The sequence below is a fragment of the Melanotaenia boesemani genome, chromosome 23 (genome assembly GCF_017639745.1).
Source record: "Melanotaenia boesemani isolate fMelBoe1 chromosome 23, fMelBoe1.pri, whole genome shotgun sequence".
In the NCBI taxonomy this organism is placed as follows: Eukaryota; Metazoa; Chordata; class Actinopteri; order Atheriniformes; family Melanotaeniidae; genus Melanotaenia; species Melanotaenia boesemani.
Genome location: NC_055704.1, coordinates 7,731,374 through 7,756,205, shown reverse-complemented (window position 1 = coordinate 7,756,205; position 24,832 = coordinate 7,731,374). Strand labels below are relative to the sequence as shown.

General features: G+C 38.3%; 1 protein-coding gene across 1 annotated transcript; it reads left to right on the top strand.

The window, feature by feature from the left end:
- Positions 1-7,861: 7,861 nt before the first annotated feature.
- On the top strand, positions 7,862-24,387 carry dclre1c (DNA cross-link repair 1C, PSO2 homolog (S. cerevisiae)). The gene is made up of 15 exons (XM_041977163.1): positions 7,862-8,075; positions 8,190-8,241; positions 10,400-10,484; positions 10,591-10,650; positions 10,728-10,783; positions 12,705-12,806; positions 13,403-13,475; positions 13,580-13,720; positions 13,925-14,026; positions 15,752-15,888; positions 15,984-16,038; positions 16,333-16,421; positions 16,662-16,759; positions 20,601-20,687; positions 21,578-24,387. The coding sequence occupies exons 1-15, from the start codon at positions 7,967-7,969 to the stop codon at positions 22,258-22,260; spliced, it is 1,929 nt and encodes a 642-aa protein (XP_041833097.1). The 5' UTR covers positions 7,862-7,966; the 3' UTR covers positions 22,261-24,387.
- Positions 24,388-24,832: the final 445 nt, after the last annotated feature.

The window sequence follows — 24,832 nt, the reverse complement described above, 5'->3', positions numbered from 1 at the left end:
TATGTGTTGTAGTTCGAACTCTCCAACTGTATTTTTACTGTAGCCGTCATAACATCATTCAAGCAATATTGAGGATAATTTATGCAACTAAAGTATCACATAGTGGAGTCAAGTAGAGCAGAAAAGGGCCAAAACCCCACGAAAGAGACCAGAAAACCCTGTGGCTATGAACAGAGCCATAAAGACAAAGTCCTCTCATGAAATGGTATTAACTTATGGAAATGGTTTTAAGAGGCCTCACTGAAGAGAACCCAGACTCCAATTACCTTCTACTAAAATACATGGATAAAAACAAATGGAATATTTTCATTACTTCAAAGTTGATCATGTTTTGAACTACAGGCCCCGCCATGACCTACATAATACAGTCAGTTGAAAACTTCATATGACCACATTTGACCGTTTAAATACCTGTGGCGGTATTTAAACGGTATTTAGCAGTAAAGATACAGATCTAGTGTCAGAGGGGGCTCATCAGTCTTTGCACTAACCAGAGTGAAACTATCCTCGGCTGAAGCCCACTGCAACCTCTAACCACCGTTAACCTTCCACGGCTCGTCTGTTAGCACTGAACAGAAGCCGCTGAGCAAACACAACTTGCTCTACTTGCACCTTCCCACCTCTCTGATCTGAGCTTCTAGCAGTTTACACCATGACTACCCATAACGCATTGCAACATAAACAACAATAGCAGACCCCAAATGAAAGGATTTTCTCTCATACTAAAGAGACATCTCCAGTCTGACATACAGTAGATTAATAATCTATATAAATCATAACAGAAAGGGAATTATTTAAGGCTGTATCTGTAAATTAAAGTAAAAAAGTTAAATAATGATGCACAGAAATTTGATTACTGAACTTTTTAACTCAAATACTGAGTGATCACTGTGTCTTTTCCAGTTAATAGTTAATATCCTCCGTTTGGTTAAAGGTGGTTAAACAAACCAGCAATATTACAGTTATTTTCCTGTTAGGGTTGGCTGATTCTTATCAGTCTTCTAGCTGACTGATAAATCTGATTAGTTCATTACCAATTTACAGTATAATTTAGTTAGTTTTGGTTATTTAAACATGAAAAAGGAAGGAAATTCTTACTGTTTTAGTACATTTTATAACAGAATAGTCAGTGAAGAGATGATTTTTGGGCGTGCAACTAACAGTTTGTTGGACTTTGATTAAGTAGCCAGTACAAAACATGATTCATGTGTTTTTACAGATTCTTATTACAGAAGGAGAAGGAGGTTTTACCACTGTGGCGGTCAGCTGCAGACACGACAGAAAACAGATTTAACTGCACTTCCTTCTGCTTCACTTCCTCTATCTGCAGCAGCGAAAACAAACCACAGCTGGTTCATCTGCTGAGTAAAAGGTGTTGACAGATGAACGAAGAGGAAGTTCAAATCACAGACTGATCCACTAATTTCACTGATCAACCACGATCCAGCTGTGGACCAGTCCAGTCATTTTATGCTGTCATATACATCCCAGGCAGCCGGGCGTTGTGAAATGCTACAGCACCGTTACTGAAAATAAGCTTTCACCTTTATTCAAGCCAATCAGTAGCATGTCCTTCCAAAAGATTATTAACAGGCGACTGTTGCAGGTGTAATGCATGACCTCCAGCCAGATACTGAGTTGGCTGAAATTTATATGAATATCACCACATCCTAAAAAAAAACCTGACACTTTTTAGAAAACTTGATTGTGTCATTATTACTATACACATTACATATTGTTTTTACTGAGTCAGTTTAGTGAGTAATAATGAGCACGGGGCTGCCACTGATTCAGTCATACTGGTAAGTTGTTTTTATTCTGGGAAGTTTTGTTTAGTGTTTATATTATTATAAACACTAGTTCGCTTCCTCTGTAATACTGAAATTTCTTTAATATTTTCAAATAGGTAAAACTATTAGCCGCTCACAAACAACTTTAATCTTTCAATACAACCAGCTTAAGTACGGACTGAGTGAAGATTTTACTTTTACTTTATTCTTTTATTAATTTATTTTTTACCTCTTTCCTGCTCAGCATCATAGCAAGACAAATGATGCCGTTGGGCCAGACTTTCCAAGAGTAGCTTTAGAGATATAACGCTCCCCTTCATGCTTGATTTCTATTGTTTTATTTTACTATTGCTGAATTATAAATGAATGCAGAACCTGATGGGATGAACAAAGAAAAAACAAAACAAAACAGAGGAGAAGGATACTAAAGCAAAGCCTTAAAATCAGCTGCTACATCTGTAGAGAAACAGAAAGCATCTCATAGCCTTTATCGGAGACCAAAGTAGAGAACCATCAGGAGCACTTAAAGGAAGACAAATGAAGAAAAACAGTAGCAACAGCAAGTATGTGAAAGGATTACTATAACTACTGATGATTAAAACCGCAGGAAGTTTGATGATGAGTCTTGTCACAGGGACAACAATGCACCCAAACAGAAGACGGCATAGGAAGGCCCTGAACCAGAGCCCCCACAGCCATGGAGTAATGGCCCCCATTCCCACTAAGCAACGGCTATCCAAGCATGAGTCGACTGTGAGCCAGAGAACCACCCTGACCTCCGGCAGAAGCCCCGACCGACAACCAAAAAGACCAGTCCCCCCAGACAGCAATCCAGTAGACCAGTGTCCACCCAATAACCTGAGCAAAGTGCCCACAGGTGGGTGTAGCAGCTAGAGGGAGCATTCACTTTCTACAGTAAAGAAAGGGAGGGTCATTTTCACTTGCTAATAAAAACTTGCCTACATCCTTTTTTTGTTAGCACATCTGGAGACATCAGTTTATATTTAGACACATATGCAACCAACGTCTTTTAACCTTGGTTTTCTCAAAGTGAGACAACTTTTACAGGAGACAAACATTTAAAACTCTTCTTTCACCGAGTTTCAACACCCTGCAGAACCATTTTTATAAAAGCAGCTGCCTTGTTTTCTGCTTTTCTGGGTGAGAAGGCAGCAGGAAAGGAAATAAGCCTTGTGAAGCTTTCTCAGCAGAAAATGTGCATATGGAAAAACAAGAGCCTCATTATAAGCTGAAGTAAACCTGGCCTAAAGCTACATTCCTCCACAGCCTTGTGATTCACTAGGCTTCTTAAAACGACCACACGGCTTAACTGAGATAACAAGGAAAATGTATCTGCTTCACATGTGAGCTAAGAGTAATGATACATCCTTGAGATTGGCTGTGAACTAAACACTCAGCTGTATATATATCAGTTTTTTGGGGTTTGAAGGTGGGGTAATGAGAGAACAGCTAAATCCAAGTCTCCAAAGTTATAAAAAACAAAAAGCCAAGAAATCTTGTAAGATTGTTTTGTCAAAGAGCAGATATTGGAGTGCTGAGGTGTTTGAGATTTAAAAATATGTTTTTAGGTGTGTTTTCCAAGATTATAACCACATATGTGTGCACACAGTCGAAAAGAACCCAAATATTGATACCAGACTTTGGTGATGTAAACATTTCACCTGAAGTTGGTCATATTTAAAGAGGATGAGTAAAATAAAATTCATACATGCCAGGAAGCTAAAATAAGCTGCAATTAAGTTCTAAATCATGGAGAAATTTCTTAATAAGTGCCATTACTGGTCTTGAGTCTTATTTTAAAATCTCTACAACATTAATTTGATAATAATTCTTAAAGAAAATCAATTAATCATATTATAAATGTTCAAATCTGGATACATCACCTGTCAAGAAAAGTAAAAATAAAAGAAATAAATCTTTGTTTGGTTTAAATTAAGAGCATTTTCATTTATTCCTTTATGTAATAAGAGGAACAACGGTGAATATTTCTGTTCAAAACTAAAGAAAAATCACTCTAGTGACATAAACAAAACAGCATATGTACAGTTGAGAAATTGATTTTTCCTGTTAAATCAAAAAACAAAACTGGTCAGTCAGGTTTTTGTCATGTGACTCAACCAATTTCTCAATCATTACTCATAAATAAACGGCTCAGGCGCACTGTTAACAGAAGTACCAGATTTACACAGAAAAACAAACGCAAATGACTTGGATATGTGTTGAAATCACAGTTTGGTATTTTACTGTAATTTGCCACTTGGTTTGAACACAGGTGGTCTTATTATAGCTCAAAAAGTAGTTATAAAGTATCTATACTTTATAGTATCTATAAATTATATAAATTTGCACCAATAGTTTTGTAAGCCCTGCAAGTTAACTTACCTTAGGTTAATTTATTTTAAAAGATATTTATATGAATACGTCAAAAACACGAGTTATAAACAGCTGGCAAAGCTGAAAATGTTTATCAAGATAACAGTGAAGCTACCTTTACTTGTTAGCTAACCCGAGCTTTACCCGTTACAAGGCCAACTCAAAGCAGGCTAACTATGCTAAGCTAAACGAAAAGACTCCAAAACCGGTCGATGAGAATCAACATATTCTCAAAAACGTAGCAGACAAGCTGCTAAGCCTCGGATTTACTTGCCTCACAGTTCCCGTGTAGTGTCCGATAGAAACATAACTTCAGAGAAGCCGAGCAATAGGGTCAGAATTAAAGGGAATATAAGCCCAGTAGCGTCAGTTCAAGCTGTTAAAGGTGAGGTCACTTTCTCCTGGGCCGACCGTCGTGACGCAGGCGTGGCTCGCCAAATGTACTGAACTGGAAATACGCTCTTTGCATGCATCAAACTAAAGGCAAATGAAACTGACAATATGCTGGCAACATTTTTTAAATAACACATAATTTAGCGTAATTATGTAAGTAAAACTCCTGTTGACTTTAGTTAATTTAGTTAAAGGTTATTCTAGCCAACAGGAACTGTGGTCATGGGTAGTAAATAAAAATTTTGAACAACCTTAAAACAATGAACATCGATTGATCTAAGACTGCATTAAATCAGCTAATTAAATAGATAAAGCAATACGCGATGCAAAAAAATTTAAAAAGAGAGAGAGAGAGGGGGGGGGGGGGGGGGGATGGGTAGGGTAGGGTAGGGATCGAACCACCGAAACTTTACGGTGGTCAAGTCAGCCGCGCCTACATTTCAAGTGCGCCCGTATTGTAGACTTTACGGTAAATACACATGTACTGTGGGTCGTCATAATAGAATACTAGAGCGTGTAACGATTTTCGGTTTTTAAAATAAAAGACGGGTGAATGAGAATGAAGGAGAAATTTAAAAATACGCCTCAGTATTATCCAGCGCAGTTTTTGGGTAATTGGATCACATGACATGGAAGATATTCAACTAAAATGATAATATTAACATTGAAAAATTCATTGAAGTGTAATATAAAATAAGGTTTATGTTAATCAGATTGCATTGTGCTATGGTCCTGCACTGATTTTATTACATTTCAACACTCCGCATATTTTTTATTAGCTTGTGGATATTAACATTTTAGCTCTATAGCTTCCAAGTCATGTGACCTATTGGGACAAAATCAGTGCAGGATCATTATACTTCTGGTTGACATAAACATCTTTTTGCGCGCTAATAACCCATCTTTCATGTTGAAAACCGGAAATTGTTAGACGCTGTCTTGAGTGTGTATTTACTGTAAAGTCGATAATACGGGTGCACTTGAAATACAGACGACGCTGGCTTGACTACATGTAAACGAGAGGCAGCCGTTTTAACCGCAACTTTGGTGGAGAGGCGAGCGCCTTATCAACTCACCCAAAATAGCTAAATGGGTGCGGCAACCGCAATGTTTGAGATATAAAAGTGACTATCAAGGTGATGCATAAATGTATGTTTGTTTCAGAAAATATTAAATACTTAATCAATTAAGCTCCATTTTTAAATTGGCATTATTTATAAAGCTAAAAGATATGTTTTATAATAACAAGACCAAAAATAGTTTATTTTTTCTTATTTTCAGTCAAATTAGCTTGTTAATTTGACTGCAACACTTCATGATCATCTGTCTTTCAAAGTACTTTCTGCTATATGCATAAATCTCTTTCTGCCAGAGGCTAAGGAGAAAATTTTTTAATCATGCGGAAAAGTGTCAGAAATGAGACACAGTGAGGTCCATACATAATCTCCCCCCTCATGTTACTGTCACATGAGGAGAGTGTGACAAATTTAAATTAATCTTAGCAAAGAAAACCAAAGTCCTGTAATTAGATTCACCATAAACAGACAAGCATGAAATATGTTCACAATAATCCTTCAGCTCAACGTAGTGAACAAAACATGAATGTTGCAGTGATGGCATGAACTGTGGCTAGAAGCATGAATCTGTATTATAACATTAGAAGAGGTATTTATTTATCTGGTTTACAGTTGAAAGCTAGTTTCAGGCATCCTGTAAACTAAAAAAACATTTTGCATCATTACACCCTGATATGTAGCCAAACTATTTTTGTGTGTAAGATTTTCACATATTTATATTGTTAGAATTTGAATAAAACATAATTAATTAATAGAGGATTTAGAGATTTTAGAATATATTGGTATTTTTCTTCTTGTGGTGAGTTACCATGACCTGTAGGATATCTCAGCTTAGTATAAACTGAAGATTCAATTTAAATAAAACAGAATTACATAAAATCACTAAAGATACTAGAACAATCTCCATATCTGACAGATATAATTTTTATTTTATTTTTTTTGTTTATTTTTTTTGGCTTTAAAGTTATACCAGACTTCATATAAACATGGGTAAAGCCAGTATCATTAACCGTAATTTTATCAAATGACCAGCAGGTGGTAACTAGTTCATGTCTTTTTTTGATAGATTGTCATGTTTATTTTCAGACTCATGGTTTGTGTTATAATAGAGTAGAACTTAAAGCAGGATTTGCTTTGAGGTGTGGCTGTAATGAGATAGAAAGGCTGCTACACATAGTGCTTAGTTTCTATGTTTCTTAGTTCAAACAGAGAATCTGCCAACAATAAAGAGACATCTGACTCTGAACACAAAAAGCTTGATAAACACTTCATTAAAAATCCCAGGAATGCTTACTAAAAGTTATAGCCTTTATCTTTGAGTGATTTGTGGTTTTAGTCACTTTAATTTAATTCAGTTTAGTTATTTTAATTATTCTTGAAACAAATCAACCAAAACAAAGCAAACATAATCTAAGATAATACAAGAATGTAAATGAGCAGAAAGAATAAAAATCTAACATAAACTGTTCCCTTTTTACATCATTTATCCTAAACACATATCAGAAAATTAAAAATAAAATAAAAAAAAAAACAACACAAAGAAACACTAAATCAAACTGGGCACAACAGAAAAATGCTTAACACACACACACACACACACACACACACACACACACACACACACACACACACACACACACACACACACACACACACACACACACAAAATATATATGTTCCAAAAATAAACTTAAACGATCTTTTTGAAATCTTGTTTGATTTACCCTCTTTAATGTCTTTGTCTAGATTGCTCCATAAACTGATTCCTTTGATGGAGATACTTTGTTCCATTAGCTGAGTTTTAAATTTGAGTTTATTAAAGTAAATTATATTTACTCTCCTTAAAAAAAGACGTTAGGCATTTTAAAAGTATCTACATGAAATATTTTATATGAAATATTTGTTTAGAACTGATTTTTAAAAAATTCTAACATTAGAAAAAAATAGTTGTAAGTTTATTATATTTAATCTTTTGTGTTTTGCTCTTTGTATTCCTGCCATGAAGTGTATATGGATGTTTGAAATAAACAAACAAACACACAAACAAAGAAGCTGGATGGGTGGCATCATATAGCCTTAATATGACGAGCTAAATCATTTAAAACTTGTTTTTTAAGCTAAACATGAAAGAGCTGAACCGAGTTGTTAACGCTAGGTGGCGGTTTTACAAGAAACCGTAGAAGAAGAAGAGCTCACCTCAGTGGGCGGGACAAACAAACACAGCGGCTGTGATGCTACAGAAGAATGTAGACATCTTTGAAAGCGACTCATCGGTCATTTTTAGTAACTTTTGTCAAAAGTCTCAGCTTAAACATGAGTTCGTTTGCGGGTCGAATGAAGGAGTATCCCTATATTTCTCTGGACCGGTTCGACAGGGAGAACCTGCATGCCCGGGCATATTTCCTCTCCCACTGTCACAAAGGTAGCTAGCGGCATCAAAGCTGTGACACCGCGGCTGAACCAAACCGGTCAAACTGTCAAGCAGACCGTTCGCAGAGTTCGTTAACAAGCTTATCCGTTGTTTAATTCTCAACAGATCACATGAAAGGACTGAAAGGACCACTGCTGAAGAGGAAACTGCAGATCAGGTGAAGTTTAACCCACTGATGCTGCGGACGCAGCTCGTACTAAAATATAAGAAGTGTCACCAGTAAAGTTGAGTAGCTCGAGATAGAAACTTAAAATGGTAAGTTAAACATTAAACCAAGTAAACTCAAACTTTTGACCTAAAAAAATTAAAGAAAAAGTAAATAAATATTAAAAATAAAAGAAAATTATACACAACTAAACTTTAAAATCCTAAAATACACGGATTAAGTAATTTTTGTTTGTAGATAAAAAGCCAAGATTGCATGATTAAAATTTGAAATTTGATTTTATTAAATTTATATTGATAAGATAAAAATGAAAAAAACAAACAAACAAACAAAAAAAAAAAAAAAATAAATAAATACATTTGTGGTACATCAGATTTTATCCCCCCCCAAAAGTTTTATATTTTCAAACCAATCTAAGATTAAAATCGATAGACAGACTTTATCACTGAATGCTCATGCACACCATAAAAACTTTCACACACTAAATAAATATAATCAAACACAAAAATACAATCACCAAAATTCATAGATTTTTAAAAAGTCACTAAAAGTAAATCTTCATAATCAGTCTGCCTTAGTCTATTTCAGTAAAGAGCGGCACCTTTGCCACTATCATGCAGACTTGTGTTCCGAAATGTGCTCTTGAGCTCGTATGTAGGGTTACGGCACAAATTCAGCAAGAACCTCCAGAAATCTGGAATTACGTAATCACAAACCCACCAATCACAATGGAGTGCATCAACGTAACTGCACGGCAAGCAGGGGTGCACGTCGAGCCTCTGCGGACCTCTGTGGAGCATATGGCGTGATGCCGTAACCAACCTTACGCAGATACCCTGCGAGTATAAATCCGGCTGTACGCAGCCTTATTGCCGAGGGGACAAAGGACTTCCTCAGTCTGTCTGTGGAACAGGTGAGAAACAACGGTCTAGTGCTGTAGCGCTGAACGTGTTCCTCCTCTGTGAGAAGACAGAATGCAGATGGTGGGTGATGGATTGAAATTTAGACAGAATCTTGTGTTCTGTCACTGCCTCCACAGAGTCCAGCTTCAGCCCCACAACTGAGCCTGCCTTTTTAATGATTTTATTCAGTCAGCGTGTGCCCCTCATGCTTCCCTAGCTGACCACAGCATACAGGAGCCCGCTGGCAACCTTCGACAGATAAAACATCTGCAGCAGCTTACTGCAGATGTTAAAGAAGCCAGCCTCTGCAGGAATTAAAGCCTTGCTTGTCCCTTCCTGTAGCGATAATCTATGTTTAAAGACCAGTCCAGTTTATTGTCCAAGATGAGACCCAGATATTTGTAGGATGTGACTGTCTCAGTAGCCACGACCCCAATACAGACAGGTTGTGGAGAAGAATGCTGTTTCTGAAAGTTCAGCACCCACTCTTTAGTTTTTGAGGTATTACGGTGTGGTGGTTCCTCCCACATCACTCCATGAAGTCTCTCACTAGTTTCCTGTACTTCCCCTCCTAATTTCCTCTGATACATGCAACGGTGGCTGTGTCTTCTGAAAATTTCTGCATGTGACACAGTTCAGAGTTGTGTTGGAAGTCAGCAGTGTATAACATGAATAGGACAGGAAACACAGCCCCTGTGGGGCTCCTGTACCACTGATCTGGGTGCTGGATGTAATGTTACCTATCCTCACAAACTGGCATCAGTTATCCACTAAACAAGGTGTGGCTCCACTTCCTTGCTGGTCAATTTGTCCCACAACAAAGGAGGTTGAATGGTATTAAATGCAGGTAGGAAAGAGTTGCAGTACTAAAGCAGAGCAGCGGGTCGGCAGCCCTCCTGCAGTGTTGGCGCCACTGCCTCTTACACAAAGAGTATACGTGTTGTTTCTTTGTTTAATTAAATCAGTAAAAAATAGATTAAAGTCAAGACTGTAACACAACGTGGTAAAAATCCTGAGATAAAATGTAAATTAAAAGTTTATTCTGAAAAATGAGCAAATCAAACTTGAACTTTAAATTTTCCTTCTTGACCAGTTTCATGACATTTTCCGAGAACTTAAACCTTTTGTTTTGTGTATTAAGTGGTGAGAAAGATTGTTTACAGGGTTGTTTACCAAAGTGATGTAGGGAGCTGTAATCAAGAACTAGAAAATGAATTAAAACTGAGCGTCCTGCTGTCTGTTTGCAGTCGTACAGTCAGGCTGTACTGCTCCTTTGTGACCAAAGAGCTGCTGTTAAACAACCCAAAGTATGCTTTCTGGGAGGAATACATTGTAAGTCATCATAATCACACTGCTGTTTTTATTTTGATTGAACAAAACCCAATTTTTGATTCCAGTAGTTTATTGAAATCTCAAGTTTCTTGTGATTAATAATCAGGTTCCTCTGGAGCTGGAGAGCCCAACTCAGATTTCCCTTGTGGATGAAGCATCTGGGGAGGTAAGTGTTTGTTTTTTGTTCCTGCACAGCTAGTTAACACTAATCTCATCCGCTTGTTTCTTTGTTTGCTGTGTCAGAAAGAAGAGATTGTGGTGACGTTGCTGCCTGCAGGTCATTGTCCCGGCTCCGTCATGTGAGTTGGATCATTCTGTAGCAGCTTTATTTTTCCGTCTGTATTTTTCCACAGGCGACAATAAACAGTATAAATCTGCATGATTTGAGACAAACCCAAGACCTTTTTAACCCTTAAAACTCCAGCGCCACCGGGCTCCATCTCTTCTAACGTCATCAGCATCTCAGGAAGGGTAGTTTGTAACTGTGCAGTAAACTGTGATAGATGGCTCATCCTTTAGGCGATCTATGGAAGTTTCCCAGGCATTTATATCCAGACACAAAATGTTGTGTTTATTCAGTCTTTAAATGGTAAATCCACAATGAGTGATCCATGATGCCATTATTTGTTACATTTTCTAAATAAAAAATGATCACTAATATGTTGCTAAGAGTCCTCTATTTAGATCTTGAAATGATGATGTCAATTCCTGTTTAACTTTCCACCAATCAGAGAGCTTAAATTGATGGTAATGTCCAATCAGGAGCAGCCAAAGATCAACAAGTGAACAGAAAGTTCTGTGTGTCTGAAAAGAAGAAAAATAATGCTCCTCTATGGCTGGAATAAAGCCAAGAAGATGTTTTTGATGCACGGTGGTGCAAAGAAACAGCTGAGTTGGAGTTAATTTTGTGAGGGTAGCAGGTAAATAGTAACATAAATAACAGGAAATGAGGAAAAAGTGTAAATATGTAAATAGTTTCTGTTGTGTGTTTGTTTTAATTCTAATATTTTTTTCTCCTGAAACCCAAGACTTGAGAGAATGATGTGCAGATGAGAAAAGGCTTGGTCACTGTTGATCTGTGTGGTATTTCTACATTGTTTTTTAGGTCGGTCTTTATGCTGCTAAATCTATTGATTATTTTACATCATTTTTGCCTCATAATCTGACAGCTGAGGCTGTCCTGAATAAATCATGTCTGGATGTTGACGGGGATTGAAACTGTTCAGCTTCTACATGTAGTTTTACATAAAAGAAAAGAAAAACAGCAAAAAGGAAAATAGACTAAAACTAACAAAGTTAAAACAACAATGAACAGAACTAATCTAATCAATTATTATAATTTTTTAATAAACCAACCAATAAAAAACACACCACCCCAATCCGACATAAACAATGATCCACTCCTCCTTCATTTGAGAGTTTTTCATGTTTGTCTGTTGGTCTGTATAATAACTCCCACATCGGCCTCAGCCGACTTTTTGCTGAATTTCCCAACACTGTCCTGTTTTCAGGATTCACCCCATAAAATGTTTATGATGTTGTTTTTTTCTGTGTTTAATCACTATGTGATATCAAAACTACTTTATTATAACATTTACCTTTATAAATCAGTGTAAACAGTGATGTTACAAAGCAAAAACACAGAATTTTAAAGATACACACAACTCTGACACCTTCTGAGATGATAGCATCATCATTTAACATTGTTCTTGGATTTTTACAGCAAAGATATGAACATGCTTAGAAGGTTGGCATCTTTCTTCCTGCAGCAGCCACTTATAGGCCCTATGATTGGGCATTAAAGGTAGAATTTGTTCATACAAGGGTTTTATCTGCTTTCTTGAATAATCAAACCGTTTTACATGATGTTTGAGCCAAATGAACAAGAAAAGCAAGATGAAATTCAAAGGTATTTTGGCCGCTGCAGCTTCCTGTCAATGTGACGTCACCTGTATTGACGGGTCTCAGGTTTCCCCTCAGAAAATCAGCGACAGCTAAGATACCAATTGAAACACCAAAGTAGATTTTCCAAATGCAAACATGCGTTTCCAGAGTCAAACACAGAATTTATAGAAACAATTTCATAGAGCCCAACAATCTATCACACAGAACAGCTTGTGTCTGGTTTGAAAGGCAATAAATCTCAGAAGTTTAGTACTTTTATATCAACTATAATCCTCAGTTGATGTTAACGGTGCTGTTGGTTGTTTGTGTTTGTAGGTTCCTGTTTGAGGGTTGCCAGGGCAACGTATTGTACACGGGTGACTTCAGGTTGGCGGCTGGAGACGCGTCCAGAATGGAGTATCTGCACTCCGGCAGCAGGTTAGTTCATCCTCTACCACAGTAGTTTTCTTGAGGACCCTCTTCATGCAAACAGCCGGGGACCCCGCCCCACCCCGTGCTGAAACCACGCCTTGGTTTATGCTCTCATTAGTGAGATTCTCACCATAAATACTGTATTCTGGCCAAGTCCTGTCCTTTGCATTAACAACATAGAGCCTTCCTTTTTTTTTTTTAATGGGAACAGGTCATCTCTGGTGTTTCTCAGACAAGTTTTATTATTTAAATGTTGCAGGAAAAATCAAGGTTACCAGGATAGACATGAAGTCCTCCACTACTGTAGCTCCTCCTGCTCACTGACCTCACGAAACCCCCACATGGATGAAAATGCAACTTGAGATTGGATGCACAAGTTGTGGCCCTATAAATTATTATATCTTTTTATTTTTACTAAGAATACAGTTGTTAAAATATTGAATAGAAGATTTTGATGGGGACCCCCTGCTTTAACAGACTGAAAATGAACAGCGTGCAGCTTCCTGTGTTGAAAGAAGTCAATCAACATTTATAGACTTTAAGATTCATTTATGTTGTTCAGCGGCACGTTTCAGTCGACATCACTGCTGCATGTCTCACAGGGTGAAAGATATTCAGAGCATCTATCTGGACTCCACCTTCTATGACCCACGTTTCTACCAGATACCCACTCGGGTGAGTGTTTTTACCTAAATGTGACTGGTTGTACTGGATCACTTTTCCAATGAGGTAAAAGTTTTAAAGATGGTGCTTCATGAAGGAATTGTGTGTGTTTGTAGGAAGTCTGTTTGAGCGGCATCTCAGAGCTTGTTGGAAACTGGATCAGTCAGAGTTCGTATCACATCGTGTGGCTCAACTGCAAAGCTGCGTACGGCTACGAGTACCTGTTCATCAACCTGGGAGATAAGTTCAACACACAGGTAAGACGTTCACAAACCTCATTCACAGAGCTTCATTTCACTCCTCCAGATCTGCTGAGAAGACGCTTCAGATTTCTCTAACCAATGATCCAGTTTTCATATTTCATATCAGTCAAATTTCAGAGAAATAAGGACGTAAAGCAGGTGAATTAAAGCACAGTTTAAGTTTGAAGTATTTTTGTGGTTTAATGGTTTTTCCTGCAGATCCACGTCAACAATCTGGCCATGTTCAAGAAGATGCCGGAGATCCTGAGTTATGTGACAACCAACCGCAAGACTCAGATACATGCCTGTCGACATCCAAAGGTTCGTTTTCTCTTCATGAGACCGGCTTGATGTAAAACGGCTTCAGAGCGTGATAGTTCATGCTCGTTAAAGGTGACAAATGTGAGTTTACACGCAGACCTAGAACTAGAATGTGTGCCGGGCTCATCTGCACGTAAAAGAACATCTTGCACACTTATTTCCTCAAATACAGCATGAATGTTTATAGAATGAACAATAATAAAACAGCAGCTGTTAGCTTAGCGTAGCATCAAGAGTAGAAACAAGGGAAGGGTAGCTTAAATTCTTTGATGGCTTCATCATGATAAAAGTCCAGATTTCTAGTAGAGCAGTCGACAGCTCAGCTCTGAAGGATTCAGCCCTTTTTTTTCCTCGATGGATCTGAACTGGGATTGAGATCTGGATTGTGTGCTGGTGGTGCCACTGAGTTGATCTGGTTTACTTGATCGCTCTTTGCTCTGTGGACTGATGCAGCATCCTGAAGAATGAGCTCCGCATCACCAAACTGACTTTTGATTGATTTCTGTCTTCACTCATATTACCTTGAGTTTTCTGTCCTTAAAGGTCCCATATTATACACTTTATTCCCAATCTGAGACCATTCATTAATATCTAAATGAAATATTTCCGCCATGGTATGGACAAATCGACCCTCAGTTTGAGTGCAGCGGCTTCTCTTCACCTCCCTCTTTTTAGCAGCTTCAGAAATGTGCCGTTTATGGTGGGCGGAACCCTGGTGGAGCAGCTCAGCTGTTGGCTCCGCCCATCGCATCGCCCGTCATGAGGTGATTGACAGGTTAATATATTTTCAAGCTATCAGACTAATAAGGCCGAAACGATAAAATAACTGCCAGCTCTTACCTCTCCAGCTGTGTCACGGACAGTTGGTATTGAACCTGGCTTCAGCTTCAAACGGTTGGCGAAGCCTGCTTTCCATGCCCCCATGTTGTGGAAACAGTCCTCTTTGAAATGCTGGCCACAGACATGCAAAACCTTTGGAAGTTTTCCGGGTACATTTCCTCCAAAAATAAAATTAATCCACTCAGTCCTCGTGGGTTCAGTGGATGGAAGTAAAAAAACGTTTTCGTGTTCATTTATGCAGCCACAAACAGAACAGTGCTTCTGTCGCTTAGCCATGTCCGCTAACGAGGGTTGCCGAAGAGGGAAAAACACTGGGCGCTAGGTGATTTTTAGAGGGCGGGCTTTGAGAGCCGGTAGACGGGTCCATCGCTCTGTGGGGAGTGGTTATTGTCCCTTATGACGTCATAACGTACACGCTTTCAAACAAGCTCATTTCAGCGCTTACTTCCCTAGAGGTGGAGCAGGGGGGAGAGAGAGCGCCTGAAAGAGTTTCACACTTACGGGTCTCCTACACATGCGGGGGGACCAGTATGACTGTTCCAAAACCATTAAAAAGTGAATTTTGCATAATATGGGACCTTTAAGATTTAACCCCTTCCGAAGTTGACTGGTAACTGTCTCTTTTACAACCTTCCCACAGCTGACTGGGAAAAACCTGCGTCTTTTTCTACACTTTTTGAGCTGAATAGTTTTATAAAGCTTTTTATTGTTTCCACTGACAGCTCTCTTATTACAACAGTGTTTCCTGTCCATCAGCAGCTGCAACAGCTCTTGAAACTCTGTAAACAGAATAATTTACAAATCTAGACTTCATCAGCTGCTGCTTTAATCCCTGCTGAGAATAGTTCTTAAAGTAACAGAAAATCATTTTGTGTGTTCATGCAGGATGAAGAGTTCTTCCAAGCTAACCGGGTACCTTGTGGTTGCACAGCAGCTGATGGGACTCCTCTTCGCATCATCAGCATTAAACCGTCCACCATGTGGTTCGGAGAGAGAACCAAGAAGACCAATGTGATTATAAAGTAAGAACAGCTTCAAATGTGTCGGGAATAATTCAGCATTAGTGTTTTTTAGAGAGATAACGAATGCTAAACGTGTGTTTTTGCTGGTTTTCTAGGACAGGAGTCAGTTCATACAGAGCCTGCTTCAGCTTCCACTCCTCCTACTCTGAGGTAATTTGTTTGCATTCATATTCAGAATTATGTGTCTTAACCATGCATTTCTTTGTTTACTTGTGACATTTTCCTAGAAATCCAATGGATGGATTAACCACCTGTGTTGTTTTATTTCCAGTTAATCATAAATGCTAGATAATAATCTTTCCTGATGAGGCCTTTTTTCATGCCTCCTGCCTGAAATGACATAACCAAAAGAAATAAAGTATAAATTCACAACTAAAAGGGCTGTAAGTATAATCCTGGTATTAAAAAAAAAACATCAAACATCACCATATTCTTCATGTGCAGATCAAAGACTTCTTGTCGTATCTCCAGCCGGTCAACGTCTATCCCAGCGTCGTCCCTATCGGTCGCTCGCTGACTGAGGTCACACAGATGTGAGTGAATTCTGACTGTAAGATGATGCACAGTAATTACATCGTGTTTAATTATGGTCTATGTCAAAATAATAAATTAAAGAAAATTCGGATTATTATTATTCTACTTTAACTGATTTTATACAGTAAGTGCAAAACAAACATGACTGAAACATCAGGTCAGTGAAGGTAACATTGTGAGAGGAACCAGAGGTTATAAATGTATTAATGAAGATAATGACGTTGACTTTGTTTTTTCAGGTTGAGGCTGATGTGTAGGAACCAGACTCATCAGGCAGCTGTCGTTTACAAACCTCTGGGAGTCCTCAAACGCAGCAGGGTGCAGCGTCCTACTTACGGTGACACAAACACAAAAGCAGCCCTCACATAATGAGAGAAACTCTTCACAACAACACGTGTTCCTGCCTCTGTGGCTGTGACGTTTGTTTACAGATAAGCCCCAGTTCTTTCAGGTTGCAGAGATAAGCGACCGACTTTTCAGAGGAACAAATGCTCCAAAACCTTCACACACTCCCAGCGCAGGCAGAGACCTTCCTGACAACCTGGTGCTTAAAGAAATTAGAAAAAAAAGAGAAAATGACAACAAAGAGAAATTAAACGGATCTGGAAAATGTTAAAATAAACCAGAAACAGGTCCAACAGCTGATCAGCTAAACCGTTTGTACAATTCTAGTGAACATGTCATTTTTTAGGTAGTCTTAAGGAATAGTTCTCCAGGATCCTTGAAGAATTTTCCAAAGCTCTTCTTTGGATGTTTCTGCCTTTTCTTCCATTCTTCCCATCCCTCCATTAGACCTGTTGCCACTATTTTTCAGTCCAGTTCTTGTGTCATGTGGTGTAACTTAGGCTTTTTTCCTGTTAGAACGGCCACGGTTATATAACGACTAAAACATTCACCAGCGGCCATTTTGACTGATGCATTTGAACTTCAATTAATTCCCTTTATAAGTCTACAACTAAAAAAATGTTAATTATAATCAAATGCTTTACAAAACGCAGTATAAAGCAACAATTGGAGCCTTGTTGCCACAGAAACAAACAAATCTAAACTTTAATTTGCGTAGCCAGAATATTTGTAGCAGGGAAGGATTAGAAAACACAGACATGACAGAAGTCAGAGTTAGGCTAGAATATTTACAGTCAAACACTGTTTACTCACTATTTAAGTCACAGCCACACTCAGCTTTGCATCATGTGCTGCTGGTGTCAGAGTTTTTTAATTTTTTTATTCCAGCTTCTCCGTCTGCTCCACCTTAGCATTGTGCTGCAGTCCATGTTGTTCCACCTGCCTTGCTGGCTGTTTCCCTTCATAAACTCCTCTGCCTGCTGCTATAGAAACCGCTTTGAGCTGTTTGAGTTTCACTGCATGATTGATTATTCCTGCAACGTCCCGTGTGTTGTAAAATACAGCGTACTTCCACATCATCTGATCCAGAACGTCATGGAAACTAAAACTAGAACGGCTCAAAGTCCCGTGTGATCAAAATGACCACCTGACCACAGATGACCATACATCCTCTGTTCTTTACATACTAAATAATAAAACTAGTTTAAATGGAATTACACATAGTTTTAGGAAAAGTCAGGCTTTGTGATTTTATTTGACCGTTATTGAATTTACACATTTTAAAACGGTCAAAATGTTCTAGTGTTAAGACTTCTGTACGTCCTTGCAATTTTTTCCAATCAATGCAAATTTAATGCAACTTTGACTAATCTTTGCTTCTGATCATGATGCAGAAGAAAAGTGTGGCATCTGCTGTCTGACGTTACCGTGAGGCACACTTTCCCAGTGTGGTGGTTTTGCGCAACTGGTTGAGTGACAGCTTCACATAAAGAGAGTACAATTCTTCGAAACAGCCGGTGCAGGTTCGAGTCCCGGCTGGGGGATTATTTCTGCATCAGCCCTGCTCGTTCTGACCTGCTTTTGCTGCCTAGTGAAGGCCACAGAGCCTGAAAATAATTGTCAGTGTTGAGCGTGAAAATTAAGACTGTTTGTTTCATGTGCAAAATTGTGGTGGAAGATAAACTAATTCAGCTTAAAAACCTTTTTCTACTCCAAACGTGGCTGGAGAAGGTCTGAAATGTGTGAATAGATGAGGAAAATCATCATGATGGTTCTGTATCATCCAGATCTGCTGTAAATGGTGAAAGTATGAGAACAGAGCTTAATGTAGCCAAAACCTGCAACAACAGGCATTTTAGGTTAGAACAGTCATAAAAAATGTGAAATCCTGGAGGGACCGTTAATGGGTTCTTGACAGCCACGTTTCCATGGAGACCATTTCTGATGAGGCTTCAGCCAACAGTAAGGTCCAGATGCATCTATCAAGTCCTGGTTCAGGTCTTTTCTGGATTTGTTCCTATTTCTTCAGGACTTTCAGATCCTGTTCATCTGCTGTAGATGTAGTTGTTTTCGTCCTATCTCTCCTATCAAACTTTTTTTATTTTTGTTGTTTTACAGAGATTCAACTAAAGAAATGGGAACAAGTTGTGTCTTTGTGACAGGCTGCTGGTCACAAAGCGCTTTAAGATCCAGTTTAAACTGGTTCTTTACCAAGTTGTTTGTCATGTGTCGATACAACGCTAGAAGGCGTTATGTTATGTTTGTGCACGTGTTTATAGACGGATTCATTCCAGCTTTACGTAAATAAAGAGTTGTTGAAAGACACGTAGAAAGCCTGAAGGACCATTCTTCAAGAGCATTTTAAAAGACTATAAAGTCATATCGCTGGAGAGAGAAACAAAGAAATGATGGTTTGCATGTATTGAATTATTTTGACCCATTGAAATACTTTGATTTTAAGTAGTTGTTTTTTTTATAACTTGATAGCCAATAATATCATACACAACTTCTCCCCAAAAAATTATAAAGATTATTTAACTTTTGAGTGAAATGTACAGAAATAATATACAGCTTGATGCTACTCTGATACTAAGTGGAATCATGTAATGGTAATTCCTTCATCTCAATTTATTGAAGCAAGAGCTAACATAGTATGTCATTTATATATAATATATAAATAACTAAAGCTGGGCTTACACCAGAAGACTTTTAAAAGATTTGCACAAGACTCTGAAAATCTACCAGCTCACATCTAAAGACCAATGTTTAGTCTTATTTCTCAGCCTAGTTTTAGACTGAGGTTTGACAAAGACTGTGAATCGTGTATGGTCACAAATTACAAGACTGCAGCTAGATTCTTTTAGCATTTTATGGTGATATGTTGGACAGTTGATCTCAAACAGGTCTGATCTGCCCACAGTAAAGCAAACAAGGGGAGTTTCCCTCCAGGAGGAAATTACACATCATCATTATTAAGTGTGGCTTTGCATCTCCACCAGGTGTTACACCGACTCATCAGAATCTGGAGGGATGAATGAGTTTTTATTCTTCTCTTATTTGTTAGATCATCATACTGTAACACATAAATGATCCACAGCAGACGTGTACTTCTTAATAACCATCTGCTCCTCTTTCTGGATGCTCCACCGACGACGTTTCATCACTGCTTCTTGTTTGTCTTTTTTTTTTTTACACCTCCGTTTTTGCTGGTGGTCTGACTGTCTTGTTCTTGTTTCTGCTTTTGTCAGAGCTCATCTATTGGTTGTTGATCGTGTTTCGTCACTTCGACTTGCGATAATATCAAACATGTTTGATATTGTCGCAGATCCAGACTGGGGAAAGATTGACGTTAAACAGCTCAGATTACCAGCTTAAACCTAACGACCGAGATGACGGGAGCGCGCTGTGACTCCAGTGAAACCCGAAGGTTTCCTAAAGACTTCCGTTTTTAGTCTGTGATCATGAAAATCGTTTGGTGTGAGCCCAGCATAACTTGTCTTGCATTATATTGGATTTTAGCTTCATTCTGACATCGTTAAAAAAACAAATATCCAGAATGTTTAAGCTGGAAAAACCAGAGTAAAGTTTCTTCTGGATCTTTGAAATTTACGGGTGGTTTCTGGATTTTCTAGGGACCAGATTTGAGATGATGATGTTGAATCTTAGGGTTGCTTTGATTGATATTTACAGTTTTATGTGTACACGGAATTTATTTCTGACCCAACATTTACATGTTTTGAAACCGTTATTTGATCATCATTCATGGCTTTGGTTTAGTCTTTGTAGGCTGTTTTTAGTCGCAGGTTTACATTCAGATGTTTGTTTCTGTTCAGACTCGGAGAGCGACGATGAGCTGTTCGAAGGTTTGGACCTGGCACCTGTGAGGAAGAGGATGGGGTTGAGCCTGGAGGCAAAGACTGGTGTGTATTTTACAGAAATTAAAGTGAAGTTTTTCCACCGGAGATGCAGCGTGAGAAAGATTGATTGTAATGATGCTGCTCGACTTAATGAAGGTTTGCTTCAAAATCTTCTTCATTTTAGTTTATTTACGTTTTATTTTGCCTCATGTTGCCTTTTGGTCCTTAGATTTGTATTCTTCTTGGCATCTGGTAACTTGTGCTCAACAGTTTAAATTTTCTTGAGGTTTGATAAAACAGCCACAGTGACATTTCTGAACTTTAAAAATGAAAGAAATCAGCTGGTTTAATTTAAAAACAAGCCAACTCTGCTGAGGTAGGCCTAGAGTTTTCATTTAAGAACAAATCATAAAACTGAGATGTAAAAAAAAAAGAAAGGGTTAAGGGAGCTGCTAAAGACAATAAATGATCAAAAGAAAGACAAAGCAAAAGTTTCCGGGTTTTTACTTAAAAACTCTGTGCTGTGAGAGTGGTGCAGTCTGTTCCACTGGGAGCCGTCAGTACCAGTTCAGCACCAGTTCAGGACCAGTTCAGAACAGGCATTCAAACAGGGACAGAAATGGTAGCCATCTCCTGTAAGGTTATATTATACCCACAGTAACAATAAAAAATGGCACATTTAGGATCTGAAAGGGGCGTCTGCAAATCCATTTTCAGATTAATTCGCCTCTTACGAGATTTTTCCAAGTTTTAAAAGCAGGAAAGCGAATAAAGAGCAGAAAACTTCAATCTACAATCAGAAAAAGACTTTTTACACTACACACAGACAAGACTGGAATTTAATGATTAAATAAATCTTCCATGAGTTTAAAGATTTTTAATGATGTAATAAGAATCAATAATCCTTCATTATTTACTGAACTCTTAATTTGCTTTTGTTTTATTGACTTTAGAGAACAGCCCTGAGAGACCTGCACCTCCAGTGCCCGTTTCTTTACCTCTGCTAGAATCCAACTCGCAGTCTGTTGCACAAAACTACTTCGACTGCACTGAGTCCAATGGTGAAGATGACGATGAGGAGGAGGAGGAGGGGGATGGAGCGGGCAAAGGGGATGGAAAAAGAGAGGAAGAAAGCAGAGAAACAGTGACTGCCTCTATGGTTCCAAAATGGGATGATTTTTTCACCACAGAGGTGCTGACTGACAGCCAGAACAGCCAATCACAGTCCTGCTGCTCCCTCGCCCCCTCCCCCTCCAGAGCGACCGATTCGCAGACGCCCGAACTGTTCAGTGACGAAGAGGAAAGTCCAGACATTGACGAAACCTTCAACCTGACCCTGTCCGCCTCTTTGTCCAATCACTCCTCGCAGAACATGGACTCACATTTACCCGACACCTTGATCCTCCAGCCGGAGCAGAGCAGGCGGGAACAGGGTGACGTGGAAACCCGGAATGATAACGGGATCGTCCAATCAGAGATGGAGGAGCTGTCAGCTTCTCAGGTATCATCAGATTTCGATATTCCCTGCACGCCGGAGTCGAAGGCGCCGCGACCTGACGAACTCTCCCAGCTGTACAGGAAGTTGGCTTCAGGAGAGGAAGTGATCATCAGAAAAGGAAGTCAGGGTTCTGCATGAATGGGACAAACATTAAAGCAGCCATTTCTGCTCAGTATGCTGGACGCGGGGCAACATGATGAGATACCTCAAGATTACAAGCAGACACCTGCAGCGCTGTGGCAACAAAAGAGATTATTATCTATATATTTTATTATCTTGAGACATTCAGTGTCTCTAAAATTAGAGGTTTTTTTCTTTTAGTTAATATGAAACTATGGCTGTATGTGATTATCTGGAACTTTTGTTATTTAAGGCTCATTATTTTGCTGCCTGCTACAGATTAACAGTTTAATCCATTATTAGAATATTTACTTTTACCACCTCAAGGTTTGACAACCTAATAGCGTTGTTGGGATGAGTTTACGCAACAGCCCACTTTATATTTCCTTCAAGAGTTATATTCATTTTTATTATTAACCGATAATTCCTAGGGGTTTACATCAAAAGATCACAGTACGATATTACAGAGCCCTTCAAGTGGCGTTGATAGAAAAAAGAATATTTAACTTGTGATGCATCAACAACCTGCTCAACTTCTTTTTACTGATCTCAATGTCTACTACAATACGATTCAGATTTAATGCAGGAGCCAGCGATCGATACGAGACATCACAATCCCTTCCATTCATATCTCTAGAATATTAAAATATTTACTCATTGATCATTGAAAGTATGAACTGATGCAGATCGATGTTTGTTACACCTCTACTACTTTGACTTTTCTTAAACCGTTTCCATGACAACAGTTTTTTTTTTTTTTAAAAATGAAAAGCTGTAGCTGCATCCGTTTGATTTAGGAACTTGATACCAGCTGAAATGTATAAATCCCTGAGGTACTTTTCCAATATTGGTTCCTACCTTTCTGCTGTTAAATCCAGGTGGTGACGCTGCGTATAAAGCTAAAAAAAAACACTTTACATTACCTTCCCAGCACCAAACTTCGAGCTGCTGAACATAATGGAACATTTCATCCAAACATGGACCAAAAGCAGAGATACAACATGGTTTTTTAAATTAAAACATGGTTTTAATTTTAGATTAAATCTCCTCAGACATGGCTTGATTTGTATGGTACATTCATGCCCTCCATAGTTTAACATTTAGCTGTTTGCATGCTTATATTTACTGGTATGTAGGATTTATCAGCAGTTCCAGCTGATGCTGTGCATTCCTAAATGGTTTCACTCCATGAACATGTATGAATTTATGCTGCACAAAATATCAATAGTTTTTAAGTTTGTTCACCCAGAGGTCCTCAAAGCTTATTCAGACTCTGCTGTAAGTTTATCCAACCCGATTACAGCAAGTTCAATAAGTAACAGTTTTATTCCTGTTAACACGAGCTCCTCTGTAGCTACACTGTAAACTCAGACGTTCCTCTCAAATTACCTCCAAACCACTCACACCTCACTTCTTTTTCTCTTTTCTTCGCACATGGACCGATGCACCTGTGTGCATCACATCCAGACTTTAAGTTGACAGTTTGTGGTTTTTTTCTTCCTGTTTGTTAATGAAAGTGGATCAACTGATTTATTTTTGTGTATCAAAGCAAAACTTTTGTTTAAGAATTTAAATTAAATGTATTTATTTTCAACTAAAGAGCATGTTTTCACTGATTAAATGTTGAAATCAACAATAGTTTGACTTGAAATTAAATCAAATTAAATTTGAAAAGTACTATAATTCCAGAAGGAAAATATATTATTTTCTAGAGTTAGAGGAAGAAAAACACAGTAGAATAGATTATTTTTGTTGTGTTTGAACATGTTTAGTTTCTTTTCTAGATGTTTATTTGTCACATACTCTATCATACAAGTACAACATGCATGTAAGCTGAGTCCCATCCAGACTGTGCAAGTATAAGTGTAAGAATAATATAACACACATACTTTCTGCGGTTGTTTTTATGTTCATGATTTTCAGCGTGTCGTCCTGCAGGCGCTCCTGATGATTGTGCTGTGTTTTCATGAAAAGCCGTAGGATGTTTTCTGTTTCTCTACAGGTGTCGCAGCTGGTTGTCCTATTTTCTCTGTTTTCTCTGTTCTCTCCACTTTTAGCTTTATTTGTATAGCGCCACTTTGCAACAGTGTCATCTCAGGGCTTTCACCCCTTTCTTTCACCCCCTGTTTCAGGTCCAGTTTTTAAATCTAAATTCAGCAAAAAAGTAATTAAAAATAAAAATTTTAATAATGTTTAAATATTAAGGAGTCTTATTTCCATAAAGCTCCTCTTGGCAAAGCAGATTTGTTGAACACAGCATGGCAGCCACACTATGATGTTGGACAGGAGGAGTTAAAAAAATAGAGAAAAAGTTCAAAATAAGAGTAACTTGCAAATGTAAAAATAGAAAATGAAAGTATTTACAGAATGTTCAAGAGTATAAAGAGTAAGTAATGAAAGTGACAAAACAATAGTAGTAGTGCAGTAGTTAAGGTGGCTAGTTATGAAGCAATAGTTCATACCATTAAAGCTTCTTAACTTGTCTGTTTAACTACTGCTTTTACAACATAAAAGCAAACAAAGCCTCAGTAGACGAGACTTTTAAAGCTCTCATTGGCTCATTTGCTGTAAGATTACCCATCATATTCAG

Coding starts and splice junctions, on each gene's coding strand:
- dclre1c (XM_041977163.1), top strand. CDS start 7,967: ATGAGTTCGTTTGCGGGTCGAATGAAGGAGTATCCCTATATTTCTCTG. Junction 8,242..10,399: donor AAGAGGAAACTGCAGATCAG/GTGAAGTTTAAC, acceptor GTCTGTTTGCAG/TCGTACAGTCAGGCTGTACT. Junction 13,476..13,579: donor TCTACCAGATACCCACTCGG/GTGAGTGTTTTT, acceptor GTGTGTTTGTAG/GAAGTCTGTTTGAGCGGCAT.